The following is a 14,967-nucleotide window of genomic DNA, read 5'->3' on the forward strand; positions in this document are numbered from 1 at the left end:
CCCAGTTTCATGTTAGACAGTGTCATAGACTGCCTGATGGTCTTTCAATCTTTACAGCTGAACTGGTAGCAATCATACGGGCTCTGTGGTGGGTAGAAGAAAGTGGGGTGGAGAAAGCCATCATTTGTTCACTATCTGGCTTGATGGCGATAGGGGGGAGAAAGAGGAGGGGCTAGGTTAGATTTAGTCGGGGAGATCTTAACAAGGGTTTATAGATTAGAGAGGCGGGGGTGTAGTGTGGGTTTCTTGTGGGTTCCAGCACATGTGGGGGTTGAGGGGAATGAGGCTGCTAGGGCAAGTTTAGGAAGGGAAAATGTGGAGGTGGAGGTGCCATTTGACAGACTGGAGTGCCGTAGCATCATTAAGGAAAGACTGACACAACAATGGCAGCACGAGTGGAGTAAAGACACCAGCGGGAGAAAGTTCTATGACGTAAAACCAGTAGTCAAACCTGGGAACACAATTATCTTGCCTCGGATGGATCAGATTAAGTTGGCCCGATTAAGACTGGGTCATTGTGGATTGGCAAGTGGGCTGTTCCTGGTGGGAAAGCACAGGGACAGCAAGTGCCAAGTCTGTGGAGCACAGGAGTCTGTCAAGCATGTCATCATGTTCTGTTCGAGATATGCTGAGGAAAGGAGATTGTTGTTCATTGGCCTAAACGTTCTGGAAGTTGATCTATTATCTGTAAAAACTCTGATGGGTGATGGTCCTAATCAAACAGAAAGAGCATTGGAACTATATTGGAAAATATAGGTCAGGGGGAGCTTTAATGAAGACTGTCTTTATCACCAGTGGGAGGCAGCAATGCTCTCAGTGCGCACAAGAAGAAGAGGAGGACAGAGTGGGCGGGGCCAGCTGCTGTAAGACCTGCGGTGGCAAACCTAGTTAGCTGTCCCCCAGATCTCTCCGTCCTGACCTTGGACCCCGTCGCCCTGAAGCTCTCCGCTCCCTGGCGTTTGGTGAGAAGAAGAAGGTGAGGATGTTGCTGTTAGTTCTCCGAGTCAGCAGAAGGTTAATGTGAGTTAGCAGCAGCTGCTGAATGCATCAGGAGATCAGAAGGCAGCATCAGTCTGAAGGTTTAGAGGAGCAGCTGCTTCTTCATAGGACAGCAGAACAGCAGCCAGCTGTGACCTCTGGTCCAGATCCACAGAGGAGGGTCACCGGGCCGAGGTTCATTCACCACAATCACAAGCAGCTTTATTGCACAGATGAGGAACGTGACTCTGGATTGGACAAAGCTCCCGATGTGCTGACTGACAGGCTGCAGTGTAGAGAACACAAGTAGACACACTGTGAACAACAACAGTGCAGGGAGGGAATTATTATTATGTACATGATACACAGAGCAAAGGAAGCAGGAAGTATTATTGTGCAGGTGTTATGAGGTAGGTGGCTTTGGTGTACAGTTTATACAACATGACAGTATGAACAGCTCTGAAATAGAGAAGGAGTCGACCGGAGGCAGACGGCGAGGAGGCCGCCTTAGTGGCTCAGAATCTTGTCCCCACGCCAGCTGATAAACAGATGATCTGATGCTCTGAATGTTTTCTCCTCTGTGTCTCCAGCCTGGTCCGGTTCTCCGCCGTCGTTCCCGGTCTGAAGTTCCACACCACAGCCTCTCCCATGACGGGTGAGTCTGCCGCGGCAGAAACCTTTCACTCTGTCGGGGTCATGTGACCGAGCCGCAGTTTGAAGGCTGAAAGCGTTGGTCGATCGGCCGACTGACAATCGATCGATCGATAATCGGTTCTTTATGAATCAGAACGTGGCAGAAGGTTCGTCCGGTCGCAGCTTCTCACCGTGAGGACGTGTCGCTTTAAAGCTTCTGACTTCTCACTCAGACCAGCCGAACTTTCTTCACCGGCCGCGGGTCAGTGAGAGACGAGCTGACGAGCACGCAGTAAAACAGTTTGAGAAATAAAAACCACGAACATGTAAAATATAGAAACATGTCAGAGACGAGAACCGAAACAACAGCGGGAGTAAAACCTTTAAAAACATGAAGACGATTAGATAAAAAATAATGTCCATAAAACAGCCGACTGAAGAGGAAGGGTTTAACACATCAACTCTCCCAGCAGCTCCAGGTTTAAAGACTAACAAGGCTTCTCTGTGCATCGTTATTCTTCATCATTTGGATGAATTCTCCGAGCTCAGAGCTTCAGCAGCGTCCTGTTACGTTCTCGCTGATGGCGTTCTGTGCGTGCAGGTGCGACGGTGCAGCAGTTCGAGGAGGCCAAGAGCAAACTGTCGGCGCTGAAGAACGACCCGGGCAACGAGGTCAAGCTGAAAATCTACGCTCTCTTCAAACAGGTGGGAGGTGTTCCACATGTTTGTGCTCTGCTCTGTTTCTTTAACTTGTTTCTGAAACCATGGAAACCTGTTCTGGTACAACCCCTAAATAAGAAGAACAGCTCCTGAGTTTCAGCAGCTCTTCTGCTCACATTCAGAATGTCTCCCACAGATCTGACATGTTGAACAAAGGGTTTCTGCTTCCACATCCAAATGCTGCAAAGGTTCGTCAGTAAAAGCTGAAACGTGTCTCTAACTGATGGACGTGTCTGCTGAAAGGCCGCTGTGACACTGTTACACATGTAGGACTGAATGTTCCCACAGTATCACGTCTTACTGGAACGTTGGGTTCATTCTGTTAACAGCAGATCTGCTTTGACTCTGTCTGCAGTATGTTGTATATTAATTACACATGTAACCCTCCTCCTCCTCCTCCTCCTCCTCCTCCTCCTCCTCCTCCTGCAGGCCACTCAGGGTCCCTGCAACACCCCCAAACCAGGCATGCTGGACTTTGTCAACAAGGTTAAATGGGAGGCGTGGAAATCTCTGGGCTCCGTACCACAGTACTCCTGCTGCAGGATCTGTGTATATATGGATTATAATTATAGATGGATTCATGTGTTCATCATCAGTTTAATGGTGCAGCTCATTTTAATGACCTTATATTCTGCTGGCAGATCAATAATCATTTATCTAAATCATAAGAACGCATCTTAATCTATTTTGTCTGTAAAGTAACAAAAGCTTTCAAATAAAGTGAGCAGCTGCACCGGTATTAAAGTCGCTCAGCAGTTAAATAACAAATGATTCCTTTATTGATGCTCACGTCTTTGTGTCGCTCAGGATGAAGCCAGGCAGCAGTACTGCGACCTGATTGGCTCCCTGGTGGCGGCAGAAGGTGGAAGCTCCGCCCAGGTGGCAGCTCAGCCCGCTGGGAGCGGGACGACGTACGAGACGCTATTGGTCACCACGGAGGACGGCATCACCACCATCAAACTGAACCGACCGGCCAAGAAGAACGCCATCACTACTGAGGTGTGTGTTTCAAACCTGTTGTTCGGTATAACGTCCTCGACAGACTCTCTCTGTCTCCCAGTTTCTGGTTTTGTGTTTTCATGCTGCTTCCTCTTCTCTCACAGATGTACTCTGAGATCATGGCAGCTCTGCAGCAGGCGGCTAAAGACGACTCGGTCCTCACTGTTTTCACTGTACACACACACACACACACACGCAGAGCGCTGATTGGCCGTCTGTGTCGTAGGGCTGGGCGTGGTCTGCAGTAAAACATCAGGATGGATGACGGCGTTGGGGGCGGGGTAGCGGCCGCCTAATAGACGGGTTTCTTACAGTTACTTTCAACCGTCGCAGCCCGTCCTTAAAAGTGACGGGAAACCTGTTCAGCAGCGCGTTTTAGAAATGAATCCACTTTACTGGAACAATAATGAACCTGAGGAGTCAACAAGCAGCCAAAGTGAAAACACTGCAGCCTCTCAGGCCAGAGGATGCTGCATCCTACAGGCTATAAAAAATAATAAAACAGCAGCAGTATGATTTATGCATAAAAGCATAAAGAATTAGCAAGTGTCTCGACTAATGTTTCTGTTTTGAAGAAGTATTCAGCACTTTTATGAAGCACAAACGTTGCTTAACGCCACTCTCTCCTGCCGGGTGGACGCTTCACTGGCAGCGGCTGCCGGAGTTTCTTTCTACAGGCTAAGTTTCACGTGCTGCTTTAGCAGGTGCTTCAATACAAAAGTGTTCGCGGTTCAAAGCAAAGTTTCCAACCATGTTGTTTGCATCTCTGAGTGTGACGTCGGGTGTCGCTGACCTGCAGCGCAGTCATGAAACACAAACAGATCCGACTCTGAAATGGCCGTTTATTATTGAGTCAACAAGAATTTAGGAACAATGCGTAATCTACGTTGATTGCAGCGGTTGACTTCTGTTTCTGAGCTCCTGAATGTTTAAGTGAACATCAGTAAACGTTCCTGCAGCTCTGAACTGAAACTTTAATGCTTCTCAGGGTCACGCTGACGGATTACTGATAATTCTCTCTCTCCTCTGCAGGAGCTGGAGATTTTTACTCCAGTGGAAACGACCTGAGCAACTTCACCAAGATCCCCGAGGGAGGGGTGGAGGAGAGCGCCAAACGTGGGGAGAGCTGCTCAGGTGAGCACTGATTGGTTGATGGTTTTAGAAAGTGGCTCATGTACGAACACCAGGACCAGGATGATGCAGACGGACCCCTCTGTCCCTGCTGACACCTGTGGTGTGTACTACGAAGCGAGGTAACCGGCTTATCCAGGTAACTTCAGGTGTCCCGATTAACCTGTACTACCGAGGTCTCTTGCCGTGGCGATTTACGCCGCATCTCTAAACTGCTCTGAGCAGGTTTTGTTGGTGGTTAACTGGATTTCACATATTCAGATTGACTATTTTACGTGTCCAAATAACACGGAGCCAGGGTCGGGGTTAAGAGGCTAACTCAGAACAAAAATCGGAAATTCCCTGAAACTAATGTTACAAAAAATCTAAATCACTCCGAAGTCTCTGAGGCGCACGATGGTGACTGTGGACTAAACGCAGTATTTCCTCACTGCTAAATCCGATTGTGAAGTCTAATATAACTTTCTACTGTACAGAATACACCGCAGAGAACGTTCAAGTGTTTTACGTGTAGATCAGTCTCGGATTATTCCCCCTCTCCGCTGGCTCCTTTTTTACATGCAGCTGTACCTTTTACATCTTAATCATATTACACGTAAAAGAAGAGCCCGTAAAATAGAGAATAGAGATTTGAACTACAACAAGAACACTGTGCCAACGAGCCTCGCTGGCTCTGTCGGCCACCACGATATTAGATTTAGCCGCTAACGTGTCTTTAAACGCCTCATATCCTGACACACTATCAACGTGTTTTCTGGGGAAAATTACGCAGCATGCGAACGCGCACCAACTCCAGTTAGGTTAACACCGACTCTACTACCCAACATCTTGTCCAGCGTCGTAGTTTAACTGAGTGGGTCGGACTTCGTGGTGCAGCCTCGGGTCTGGATTTCAAAGGTGTGTCAGCTGCTACTTCAGTCAGCACGTCTTTTTAAATGAATGAACTCCATCAGCTGATATATGATGCGTTCACTTAACGCAGGACTCGCGGACGCCTGAGCGTCCTGCAGTGTCTCAGTTTGGGTTCAGGTTCAGGACTCTCTCTCCTTCATCAGCAGGGAGTACGTGAAGGCCTACATCGACTTCCCGAAGCCGCTGGTCGCCGTGGTGAACGGACCGGCTGTGGGGATCGCAGTCACAGTGTTGGGACTGTTCGACCTGGTCTACGCTACAGAGAGGGTACGCACACGCACGCACACACCAGACGCTGACGTCAGAAACAGGTTCACCTCATGAACCAGTCTCTCTCCCCCCCACAGGCCACCTTCCAGACTCCCTTCAGCCAGCTGGGTCAGAGCGCCGAGGGCTGCTCCTCCTACACCTTCCCCAAAATAATGGGCCTCGCCAAGGTACACACAGAAGAAGAAGAGGACGCAGCTGACTTCTTTAAAAGCTCAGACGGTTCAATGTCGTGTAAAAATTCAAGACTTGGGCAGATAAGAAAGCTTGAACTTTTACCAACATTTTTATTATCAGCAAAAACAGACACCAATTAGAATACAAAAGTTCCACCGGAGTGAGTCAGAGATCGGTGCAAAATAGAGCCCCATTCTGTTACCAGAACAGAGACCCGAGTCCACATGAAAACCATGTAACGACTTTCACCTCCTTTTATAGCTCTGTTTCTTGGCTTCACATCATCTCTTGGCTCTCTTTCCTACTGCACCTGAATCTGGGAAAGTCCCTGACTGCCTGCTCCTCCTCTCTGTGTCCTCTGCATGCGCTCTGCTTGATCGTGCCATTTCTTCCATAACCTGACTTTTGTGGAATAAACTGGTGTTGTTTGTGCTCTGTGCCAGAAACGGGGACATTCTTACTGTGATGGACTATATTGATGTATGTTTTTGTAATACAACTTTCACAAAACCTGCTTCTATTTTTTTTCCTTTGCAGGTGTTTTTGATGCTGCCTCACTCTGCTTGCTCACACACACATGAGCCTGGGCAGTTAGATACAGAAAGGAGCACACACACTCAGAGCTGTAGAGTTTTAACACTTTGATCTAACTTTACACTATAAAATAACACTTTACATGATGACAATGTAGACCACCCTGTGCTGCTTCACTTGGACTCACAGCTGGTGATAGTCAAAGTCGTCTCTGTGGTGATGCAGGTCTTGCCTGCTGCTGCGTCTGCCTCACGAGACCTCATAGGAGAGTGGCCTCCTCTGATCTTTGACTGGCTGTGAAGGATTATTAAGCTTGCTTGCAACTGTATCTTACTATTACCAATAAGTGAACTTTATCCTACTGTTTGTAGTTTAGAGACTTTAACTATTGTTTCTATCTGTCTAATCTTTTTCTAGATATCCTAGATATTATATTTGCTTGCAATTTAACCCTTCTGACCTCCTGTATATCTGTGTATTGAATTACGTTGCTACTGGACGTACAAATAGCAAATCTTGAAATAACACTCCATTGTTCATTAGTGCACTAAAATTCTTCCATTCTTCAAACTAGTTTACTAATACTACCTCCAAAAACAGAAAGAAAACATAGATTAACTCAGGTTAAACAAACTCAGAGCAGACAGTGATCTCTAACAGTTATAATATAAAATAATCCCACTAGATCCCAAAACACAAGGAATGCTTGATGTTCTGATCCCTTTTTGCTGAAATTCAGTTAACAGGTGGCTGCTGGAGGAGAGCAGGACACCAAAGTTATTAACTCAGTATATTTGTGTTACCTAAACAATAATTAATGATGCATCTTGCTATTTTATAGATCCTGAGCTAACCTTATTCTCTGTCTGTCTTTTTTGGATTTAACATCAGTCCCTATTTTCTTTTTTCTTCCCCCGTCTTTCTATTTTTTCTTCTCCTACAAATTATCAACACTCCTGCTCCCAAACTCCTGTGAGGTCTTCAAACAGTTCTTTTTCAGCAGATGTTGCAGTTTTCAAGGCCTCTTACAGTCTGACCATTTGTTGATCATGGTGAGACAGAGAGCTCTTCCTTGGTGATGTCTCTGTCAGCACTCGGTCACATGTGAGAGCATTTTGGCTGAAGTTCATTTTCACTGCAAAGCCTTCTTGACCTTTTAAACTTTGTGCTGTTAGGTTCACAGTCTTTAAGGTGGTGTTGTCCTCTTTATGATTGGACTGTAGATGGTAGATGTGGTCTGACTGGCTGCGTCCTCAGCGTTGGGAAGACGCTGACGTCAGTGGAGGTGGGCTTGGGCCTGTGATGCATCAGGTCGACACGCCTCTCTGTGAAACGCCTCCTGTATCACCTCCCTCTCTTCCTCACAGTCAGATTCTGCTGTGTCCATTTTGAAGCTGCTCTCTCGCCTTCTTCATGAAACTCCAGAGCTGCCATCTTGTCCAGTGCAGCTCTGTCTCGCTGTCGTCTTGTCTCATGGTTCGTTGTGCTCTGCAGGTTCCTTGGTCTGTAGACAGACTGTTGCCTTTCTGCCACCTGTTTTAACTTTTCACTTCTTTGTTTGGGAGTTGTTGTTCTTTCTATTCATATCTAGCTCTCGTCTCCTCCCTTTCTATTATAGCCTCTCTTTTTCCATCTCTCCTTTATATCTGAACTCAACCCTTTAAAGAGCCTAATTCTTTTTTCTTCTTCTTCTGCCTGTACTGGCCCTTGACTGCACTTACTTATATCTTTCTTCCACTTGCTGTGTACGTTTCTTCATCTATTTAGACCTTATCTACCAGGATGGGCTCTTTCATTATTCTGTCTCAGTGACTACTTTTCCTTCACTGACGACTATATCGTATGTCAATATTATCTAACTGTTGGTCAAACTGTTTCTCTCTATTTTCCCTTCATTCTGAGCTTTCTCTATCTCTTATCTGACGTCTTTTATTTTATCTTTAACTACTTAGTTGTGCTGTTACCACATATGTTGCTGCCACAGCTCCCTCCTTTGACCACCTTTGCAGTTAATATTTCTTTTTTCTGCTCTTTACCCTTTAATTTCACCTGCTGTTTGCCTCCCAGGACAGCCATCGCACACTCACTGCGAGAAAAAGAAAAGACGGTTAATTTTCAAGCCACACAACCAAGAAACTAGAATGAAACAATTCATTGAAAGAAACTCAGGCAGCTCCCCTTGTTTTTATATCAAAGAGCTATTCAACTGAAAAATCATCAAAGCAGAGTTTACTAAAAATAACTAACATCAGTGAAACTAACAACTATTAAAATATCAAATTCATTTTCTCACATCTAATACAAAATTGATGGCTCTCAATCCCTTCTCCAACTTAAATCCTTCATAGATAACACCTCACATTGCTGCTTATCAATCTGTACTTCTGTTTCAATAACTTAGCAAACTTTATCAGATGTCATAATTTTTCTAGTTTTGTTCCTTCTCCTCGACCAAAAAGTGTCTTCAGCCTGTTATTCTGAACTAAATTTCCTTTATTATCATAATACTTCAGTAGGCTGTTTCAACTGCACTTTTCTTTTCTGTATCCAGCAGTCATTGCCGTTCTTTTACTAATCTGCTTACTGTCAAGCTGTTATTGGTTCAAAAAACCTTTATAACTTCTGTTATTATTAACTCATGAGTAACTTGGTATAACGTGCTGTTGTTATACTATAAAGGTGCAACAGATCACAAAACTCTCATATAACTTTTGGTTTAGGGCTGAACTGCTCTCTTTTTCTCTCTCTGCCTGCTGTCCTCCCCCACATGGACACACACACTCACAGACACTCACACAGCTGCAGCTCAGCCGACTTGCATTTGAGGAACAACATACAAGACAACACAACATTGATCATGCATTCACACTTTCAATCATACGTTTGCACCCAACTCTCACAACCGAGTGGTTCCCAATCCGTATCCGCTTTCTCTTATTTAGTAAATTTAGTTCATTTGTAGCAAATTCAGTTAAATTTTTGACAATTTTCCTTAATTTATTTTTGTACTTTAACTAGGTTCAAGAGTGAGGAAGCTTTCAGGAACTTCACCTGGGTGGAGAATCCTGTACTCAGACACACACTATTATGCAGAAATTTTAGAAAAAGATTTTCAGAGGTGTCTCTGAGATACAGTCTGTCCATCCCTGGTCAAGGTCATCCTGCCCCTATTCAACACTCCTGGCTGGCTCGCCACGTAATGTCGTGTAAAAATTCAAGACTTGGGCCAGATAAGAAAGCTTGATCTTTTACCAACATTTTTATTATCAACAAAAACAGAATACAAAAGTTCCACCGGAGTGAGTCAGAGATCGGTGCAAAATAGAGCCCCATTCTGTTACCAGAACAGAGACCCGAGTCCACATGAAAACCATGTAACGACTGACTTTCACCTCCTTTTGGACCACCTTTTTATACATCATCATCATTTATACATCATCTCTTGGCTCTCTTTCCTACTGGGTCTGGGAAAGTCCCTGACTGCCTGCTCCTCCTCTCTGTGTCCTCTGCATGCACTCTGCTTGATCATGCCATTTCATCCATAACCTGACTTTTGTGGAATAAACTGGTGTTGTTTGTGCTCTGTGCTGGAAACAGGACATTCTTACTGTGATGGACTATATTGATGTATGTTTTTGTAATACAACTTTCACAAAATCTGCTTCTATATTTTCCTTTGCAGGTGTTGTTGATGCTGCCTCACTGTGCTCCCAAAGCAATGTGCTACTGCTGAGCCTGGGCAGTTATATACAGAGAGGAGCACACACACTCAGAGCTGTAGAGTTTTAACACTGTGATCCTAACTTTACACTGTAAAATGACACTTTAAATGATGACAATGTAGAACACCATTGCTCTAGTAATTATGATAACAATTTAGGCTATAATGCTCCAAAATAATTCACAACAGGTTCTGTTAGTTTCATGTGAGGAAGGTCTCAGCCTCCTCATCATCAGCGCTTCATACACCTCAGCGTTTATTCACCAACTCTGTTTGTGGTTATTCACAAACAGCTTGTTGTTGTTGTAGTAATAAACTGCCCCCCCTCCCTTTAGGCCAGTGAGATGCTGCTGTTCAACAAGAAGCTGACGGCGGTCCAGGCCTGTGAACTCGGTCTGGTCACCGAGGTTTTCCCTGACAGCAGCTTCCAGTCGGAGGTTTGGACCAGACTGAAGGCCTACGCCAAGCTGCCCCCAACGTAAACACACACTCTCTGTATTTTAGCGCTCCTGCTTTGTTCACTTTGAGGAACAGGTCGTGGTGCGTTTTCTCTCTTTGTAAAACTGCCTGTTTCCTGGCCTGCTGTGGGAACACATTTAGACAAATAAGCGCAGGTCTCCATTAGAAGTGAATCCACGTTGTGAATCCGGTCATGTGAAGTCCGTCGCTCTCTGTCTGCTAACGTCTCTGCAGCCTGATGATGTTTACGTTACGCTGCTGCCTTCAAAATAAAAGCACATAAGCCGTCTGTCGGACTTAGATCAAATGAATGACGCGTATCTGATATTATTGGATCATTTTTATACAAGTAATATTCTGTTTTAAGTAAATAAAGTGTTTCATAGTTGCCTGTTTCAGTCCTGGGACGCCCGTCAGGGTCAGCTCAGGGATTTTAGCAAATAAAAGCAGAGTTTTACGGTATGCACCTCCTCTACAGAAACATCTTCTTCTCTTTCAGTTTGCTGCTGTGAGTTTTAGAGGAAATCCAGACGAACAACCTTCAACAGAGCGCAGGACTCTGAACCACTAGCTGGTCCAGACCAGAACCTCTGCGGCCTGTTGGATGATCACTGTGGAGAAAAGCTAAATAAGTCTCTCTCTCTCTCTCTCTCAGTCTCTGGCGCTCTCTAAACAGCTGATGCGCTCGGTGGACAGGGAGCGTCTCCACGCGGTGAACGACGCCGAGGTGGAGCGTCTGATGGAGCGCTGGACGTCGGACGAGTGTTTCAACGCCGTCATGAGCTTCTTCCAGGCCAAGGCCAAACTCTGAGCGAGGTGTGAGTGTGAACAGAGGGGATCGGTAATCGGGGCGAAATGTAAACGGCGGTGGGAGCAGCTCCGTCCTGCAGGCGGCGTGCCTCCACACGCTGACCCGTTAGTTCCCTCCTGAATGAGACTGATTCTCTGGAGAGAAGTAGATTAACTGCTGTCTGGTTTACTGCGTGTGAAACTGTCCTGAATGTTACTCGTAGATGAAGAGCAGCCAGCCAATCACAGAGCAGCGCTAACGTTAACTAACCTTCACTCTCGCTGCAGCCTTCAGTTGTTACCGTTAGCTTTTAACCCTGATTGTAACTTTTATTATATTTTATGTTTCTTTTAAACTTTTACATATTTCCCTGTTGCTTTTATGTTTTATGTAAAGCACTTTGAATTGCCTTGTTGTTAAAATGTGCTATACAAATAAACTTTCCTTTCCTTAGAGATAATTCAGCCGCCTGTCTGACTGACAACATCACGATGTCTGTAACCTTCCTCTTCCTCTTTCTCGAGGTTAAAGTGCCTTAAACTCTTTGTAGCTCGCCACTCTGTCCCCTCAATTAAAGAAACTTTGGAATTATTCAAAAGCGACGAGTTTTTTTATTTAAACGGGTTACCATGGAGATCCACCTGTTTAGACCTGAGCCAGGTCTCTGTGGTCCCGGAGAACCCGAGTCTGGATTCGGGGTTCAGGCCTCAGGTGTTAAAATTCGACAGGCACCTCTGGGTTGCGGCGACAAGACCAAAGTGAGCTGTCACTCAAAGATAGAGCGCTTCTCGCTGTTCATATTAAATAAGATACTGCAGAGACATCCGGCCACACGACTTGGTTGCTGGGAAAGGTTTTGTTAACATAGCTCAACGCTTTGTTAATGTAGCCACTAAAAATGGCAGACGTGACGTAGAAGATGCTCTGCCTCACCCAACCAGTGGATCCAGACATGTTGAGGAGAGAGCGCAGGCGTCTGTGGCCACGGAGATAAAGGCCATCATTGAAACATATGGATGTGCCGTCACAACAGATACGGCCGGAGGATTACCATAAAACATCTTTCATATCCAGCACCATCCATCACACAAACAAACAGTGACTTCTGTCCAGTTTCCAGGGTGTAAATAAAGGCCTTGTTTGTGTTACTCAGGTTTCATTTTTAGTGCATATTATGAATACAGTGGTTTTTGTAGGCTCTGCTGCAGTCTCACCCCTAAAGTCCACTGACTCTGGAGGGTGCAGCCTGCCCCACGTTAGTGACGTGTTATTAATTTGTCCTTCTACTGCCGTCCAGCGGGCTGCCAGGCCGCATGGTAGTGACATTGGCTAGATGGTGACAGTCCCAGATGTGTCGCAAGGCTTCATGATCCACTGACTGCAAACCAGGAAATACGTTCCGATAACTTTGTTTATCTCCGTAATGTACCGTCATGTAGATATCTGCGTCTGAGTGGAGTTTGCAGGCTACATCGTAGCTGCACGATGATTCACGGGTATAACCTCTCCCACCTGCAGTTCAAAGCGAGGACTGTGAGCGTGATCATGGAGGAGACTGTGTCGCTGTTCAAAACACTGCAAAACATATGATAGAATGATACAAATATAATTTGTATTTGTTGGCGTAAAATAATCGTTTTGGTTGTTAACTCTGCTTCATGATTTAAATCCCTGCTGTGGTCGGACACTAGGACCCTGAGGGCCAAGCTGCAGAGCAACATTACCATAATTCAGACAGTAGCCACTTTAAACAGGATCCTTATCCTATAACAGCTGACATGAAAAAGTATTGATTGTATGTTTGTCTGCATCCAAACTACAGAGCAAAATCACACTCTGATTGGACCAATCTACAGTAATTAGTGTGATTAAAAAGCATTCTTTGGACCTGCAACTTATCTCAGACAGATGAATTAGACATGGTTTTACTTTCTCACACATGTAGATGAGCAGCTGGGTAGAGTTTCAGTCACAGAAGAACTCCGTCCGGCCTCAGTGAATTCCCTCTAAAAGCAACATTACAGCACCTTTTGTCCAGCAGAGGAGAAATGGAAGAAGAGAACATGTCTCTTTTTACTTGTTAACATCTTGGCTTCTTCACTGGTTGGAGACAAACGTGTCGTTCCATTACAGTAACAAGTGCAAAGATATTGCAGGCGAAGGTTACGCCCTCCCCGTCTTTCAATCCTTGAGACGTTTCTGGTTGTTCGTGTATCAAATATGAACACATGTTAATATTCGATGACACTTTACTGCATTATTTTGGCAGGTGCACCTGAGGTGGTGGACAGAGTACTGACAATATACCTCAGACCTGCAAAGAGCTAAAACACTGACTGTGAGCTCAGAACACAAGAATCCAAAACTAGTTTGTTCAAGAGTTTCACCCAAAACTGAGGCTCCAGACCGTTTCAGTGAGGGAAAAAAGATTAAATTAATTATTATTCAATTAGAAAAACCTACATGTGTGTGATGTGGTTAAAGAGATGACTCAGAGATACTGTAGTCTGGGGACATTTACGGTCTTTCCCAATGTCAGAAAGTTCAATCAAAGTAAGTTAGTCTATCGTGGCTGAACAGGCAATATTGTGATAATGATTTTACACCACATTGTGAATCTGAGATATATTTGGAATTTGATTGACTATATGTCTAATCAAAATCTAAATAAATAAACTAGATGTGTTCATTCTGTCGGCCCATAATAACCATGACAGAGCAGCATTTACCTTCACATTCTCATAGGGCCATTTCTTCTTCACTCTTTACTTTGATGTCAGGAATATTATTTATTTTACATTGACACTGACATAAGTAACCTGTTTTACTAATGTTATAGTTATTTTAAGGCACATTACATTTTGAATTAAGTTACTGTAATAATCCTTGTTTTTAGTCAAATTACATAAAAAAGACCAAACCTCTCAACACCAGAGAGACTTTTCTCCCTGAAACGGCAGAAGTGACCAGAGCACCTTTGTTTTTCTGTGTAGAAGTAACGTTAGCTGTCGGCACAGTGTTAGCAGCAGCTAACGTTACACACAGCAACATACATACTGTGCTGCTGTCTTTGCGTCTTTCTTGTAAAATACATCACAACAACCCACAACAAGCACATTGCGGCAAACCGCAGGCGTCCTGTAGGTGCTGCTGAATCAAAACGGTGTCTGAACGGGAGGCCTCGTCAAAGATGAGGGTCATTTTAAATTTTTATTATTATTTTTAATATTTCATTTTTATTTACTGCGAAATTATTATTATTCAATTCACTAGTAGTTTGATTGGGCAGGTCTCCACAAAAGGGTCTTTACAAATTTATAAATTAATTAAGGAAATTTTGCATTGATAAAAGGTCACTTGCTGAAGCACCCAGCGCACTTGCGTCCTCTAGGCTACATAGTGATTTAGGTTTCTTCTGGGATAGAGGATGTCTCTTACATAGACACACATTATATATATATATATATATATATTATATTTAACTGATCTGTCACTCAACATCATAATGTGCAAAACCCAACACAACGGTTTATCTGCGGTATCAGTCTAGTATCGGTTCACCAGCAGGATTATCGCTGTAGTAAGAGATGCACAGTTTACAGTTTTCCTGGCTGATTTTTTAAAAGGTCTGACCAGCCGATTCGAA

General features: G+C 44.5%; 1 protein-coding gene across 1 annotated transcript; it reads left to right on the top strand.

Moving 5' to 3' along the window:
* Positions 1 to 1,042: 1,042 nt before the first annotated feature.
* LOC119886689 (enoyl-CoA delta isomerase 2-like) lies at positions 1,043 to 11,342 on the top strand. Its single transcript, XM_038697630.1, has 12 exons — positions 1,043 to 1,284; positions 1,569 to 1,633; positions 2,213 to 2,316; positions 2,761 to 2,850; positions 3,139 to 3,330; positions 3,435 to 3,552; positions 4,363 to 4,464; positions 5,480 to 5,640; positions 5,721 to 5,810; positions 10,408 to 10,550; positions 10,931 to 10,949; positions 11,187 to 11,342. The coding sequence occupies exons 1-12, from the start codon at positions 1,043 to 1,045 to the stop codon at positions 11,340 to 11,342; spliced, it is 1,482 nt and encodes a 493-aa protein (XP_038553558.1).
* The last annotated feature ends 3,625 nt before the right edge of the window (positions 11,343 to 14,967 follow it).

Source organism: Micropterus salmoides, unplaced genomic scaffold (genome assembly GCF_014851395.1).
Source record: "Micropterus salmoides isolate LMB-PRFRI ecotype aquatic unplaced genomic scaffold, ASM1485139v1 Ms_hic_scaffold_1, whole genome shotgun sequence".
In the NCBI taxonomy this organism is placed as follows: domain Eukaryota; kingdom Metazoa; phylum Chordata; class Actinopteri; order Centrarchiformes; family Centrarchidae; genus Micropterus; species Micropterus salmoides.

Excerpts from the sequence above, each read along its gene's own strand:
- LOC119886689 (XM_038697630.1), top strand. The coding sequence starts at position 1,043 with ATGCATCAGGAGATCAGAAGGCAGCATCAGTCTGAAGGTTTAGAGGAG. Across the intron at positions 3,553-4,362 it reads GCTGATTGGCCGTCTGTGTC|GAGCTGGAGATTTTTACTCC; the intron begins GTAGGGCTGGGC and ends TCTCCTCTGCAG. Across the intron at positions 4,465-5,479 it reads ACGTGGGGAGAGCTGCTCAG|TTTGGGTTCAGGTTCAGGAC; the intron begins GTGAGCACTGAT and ends GCAGTGTCTCAG.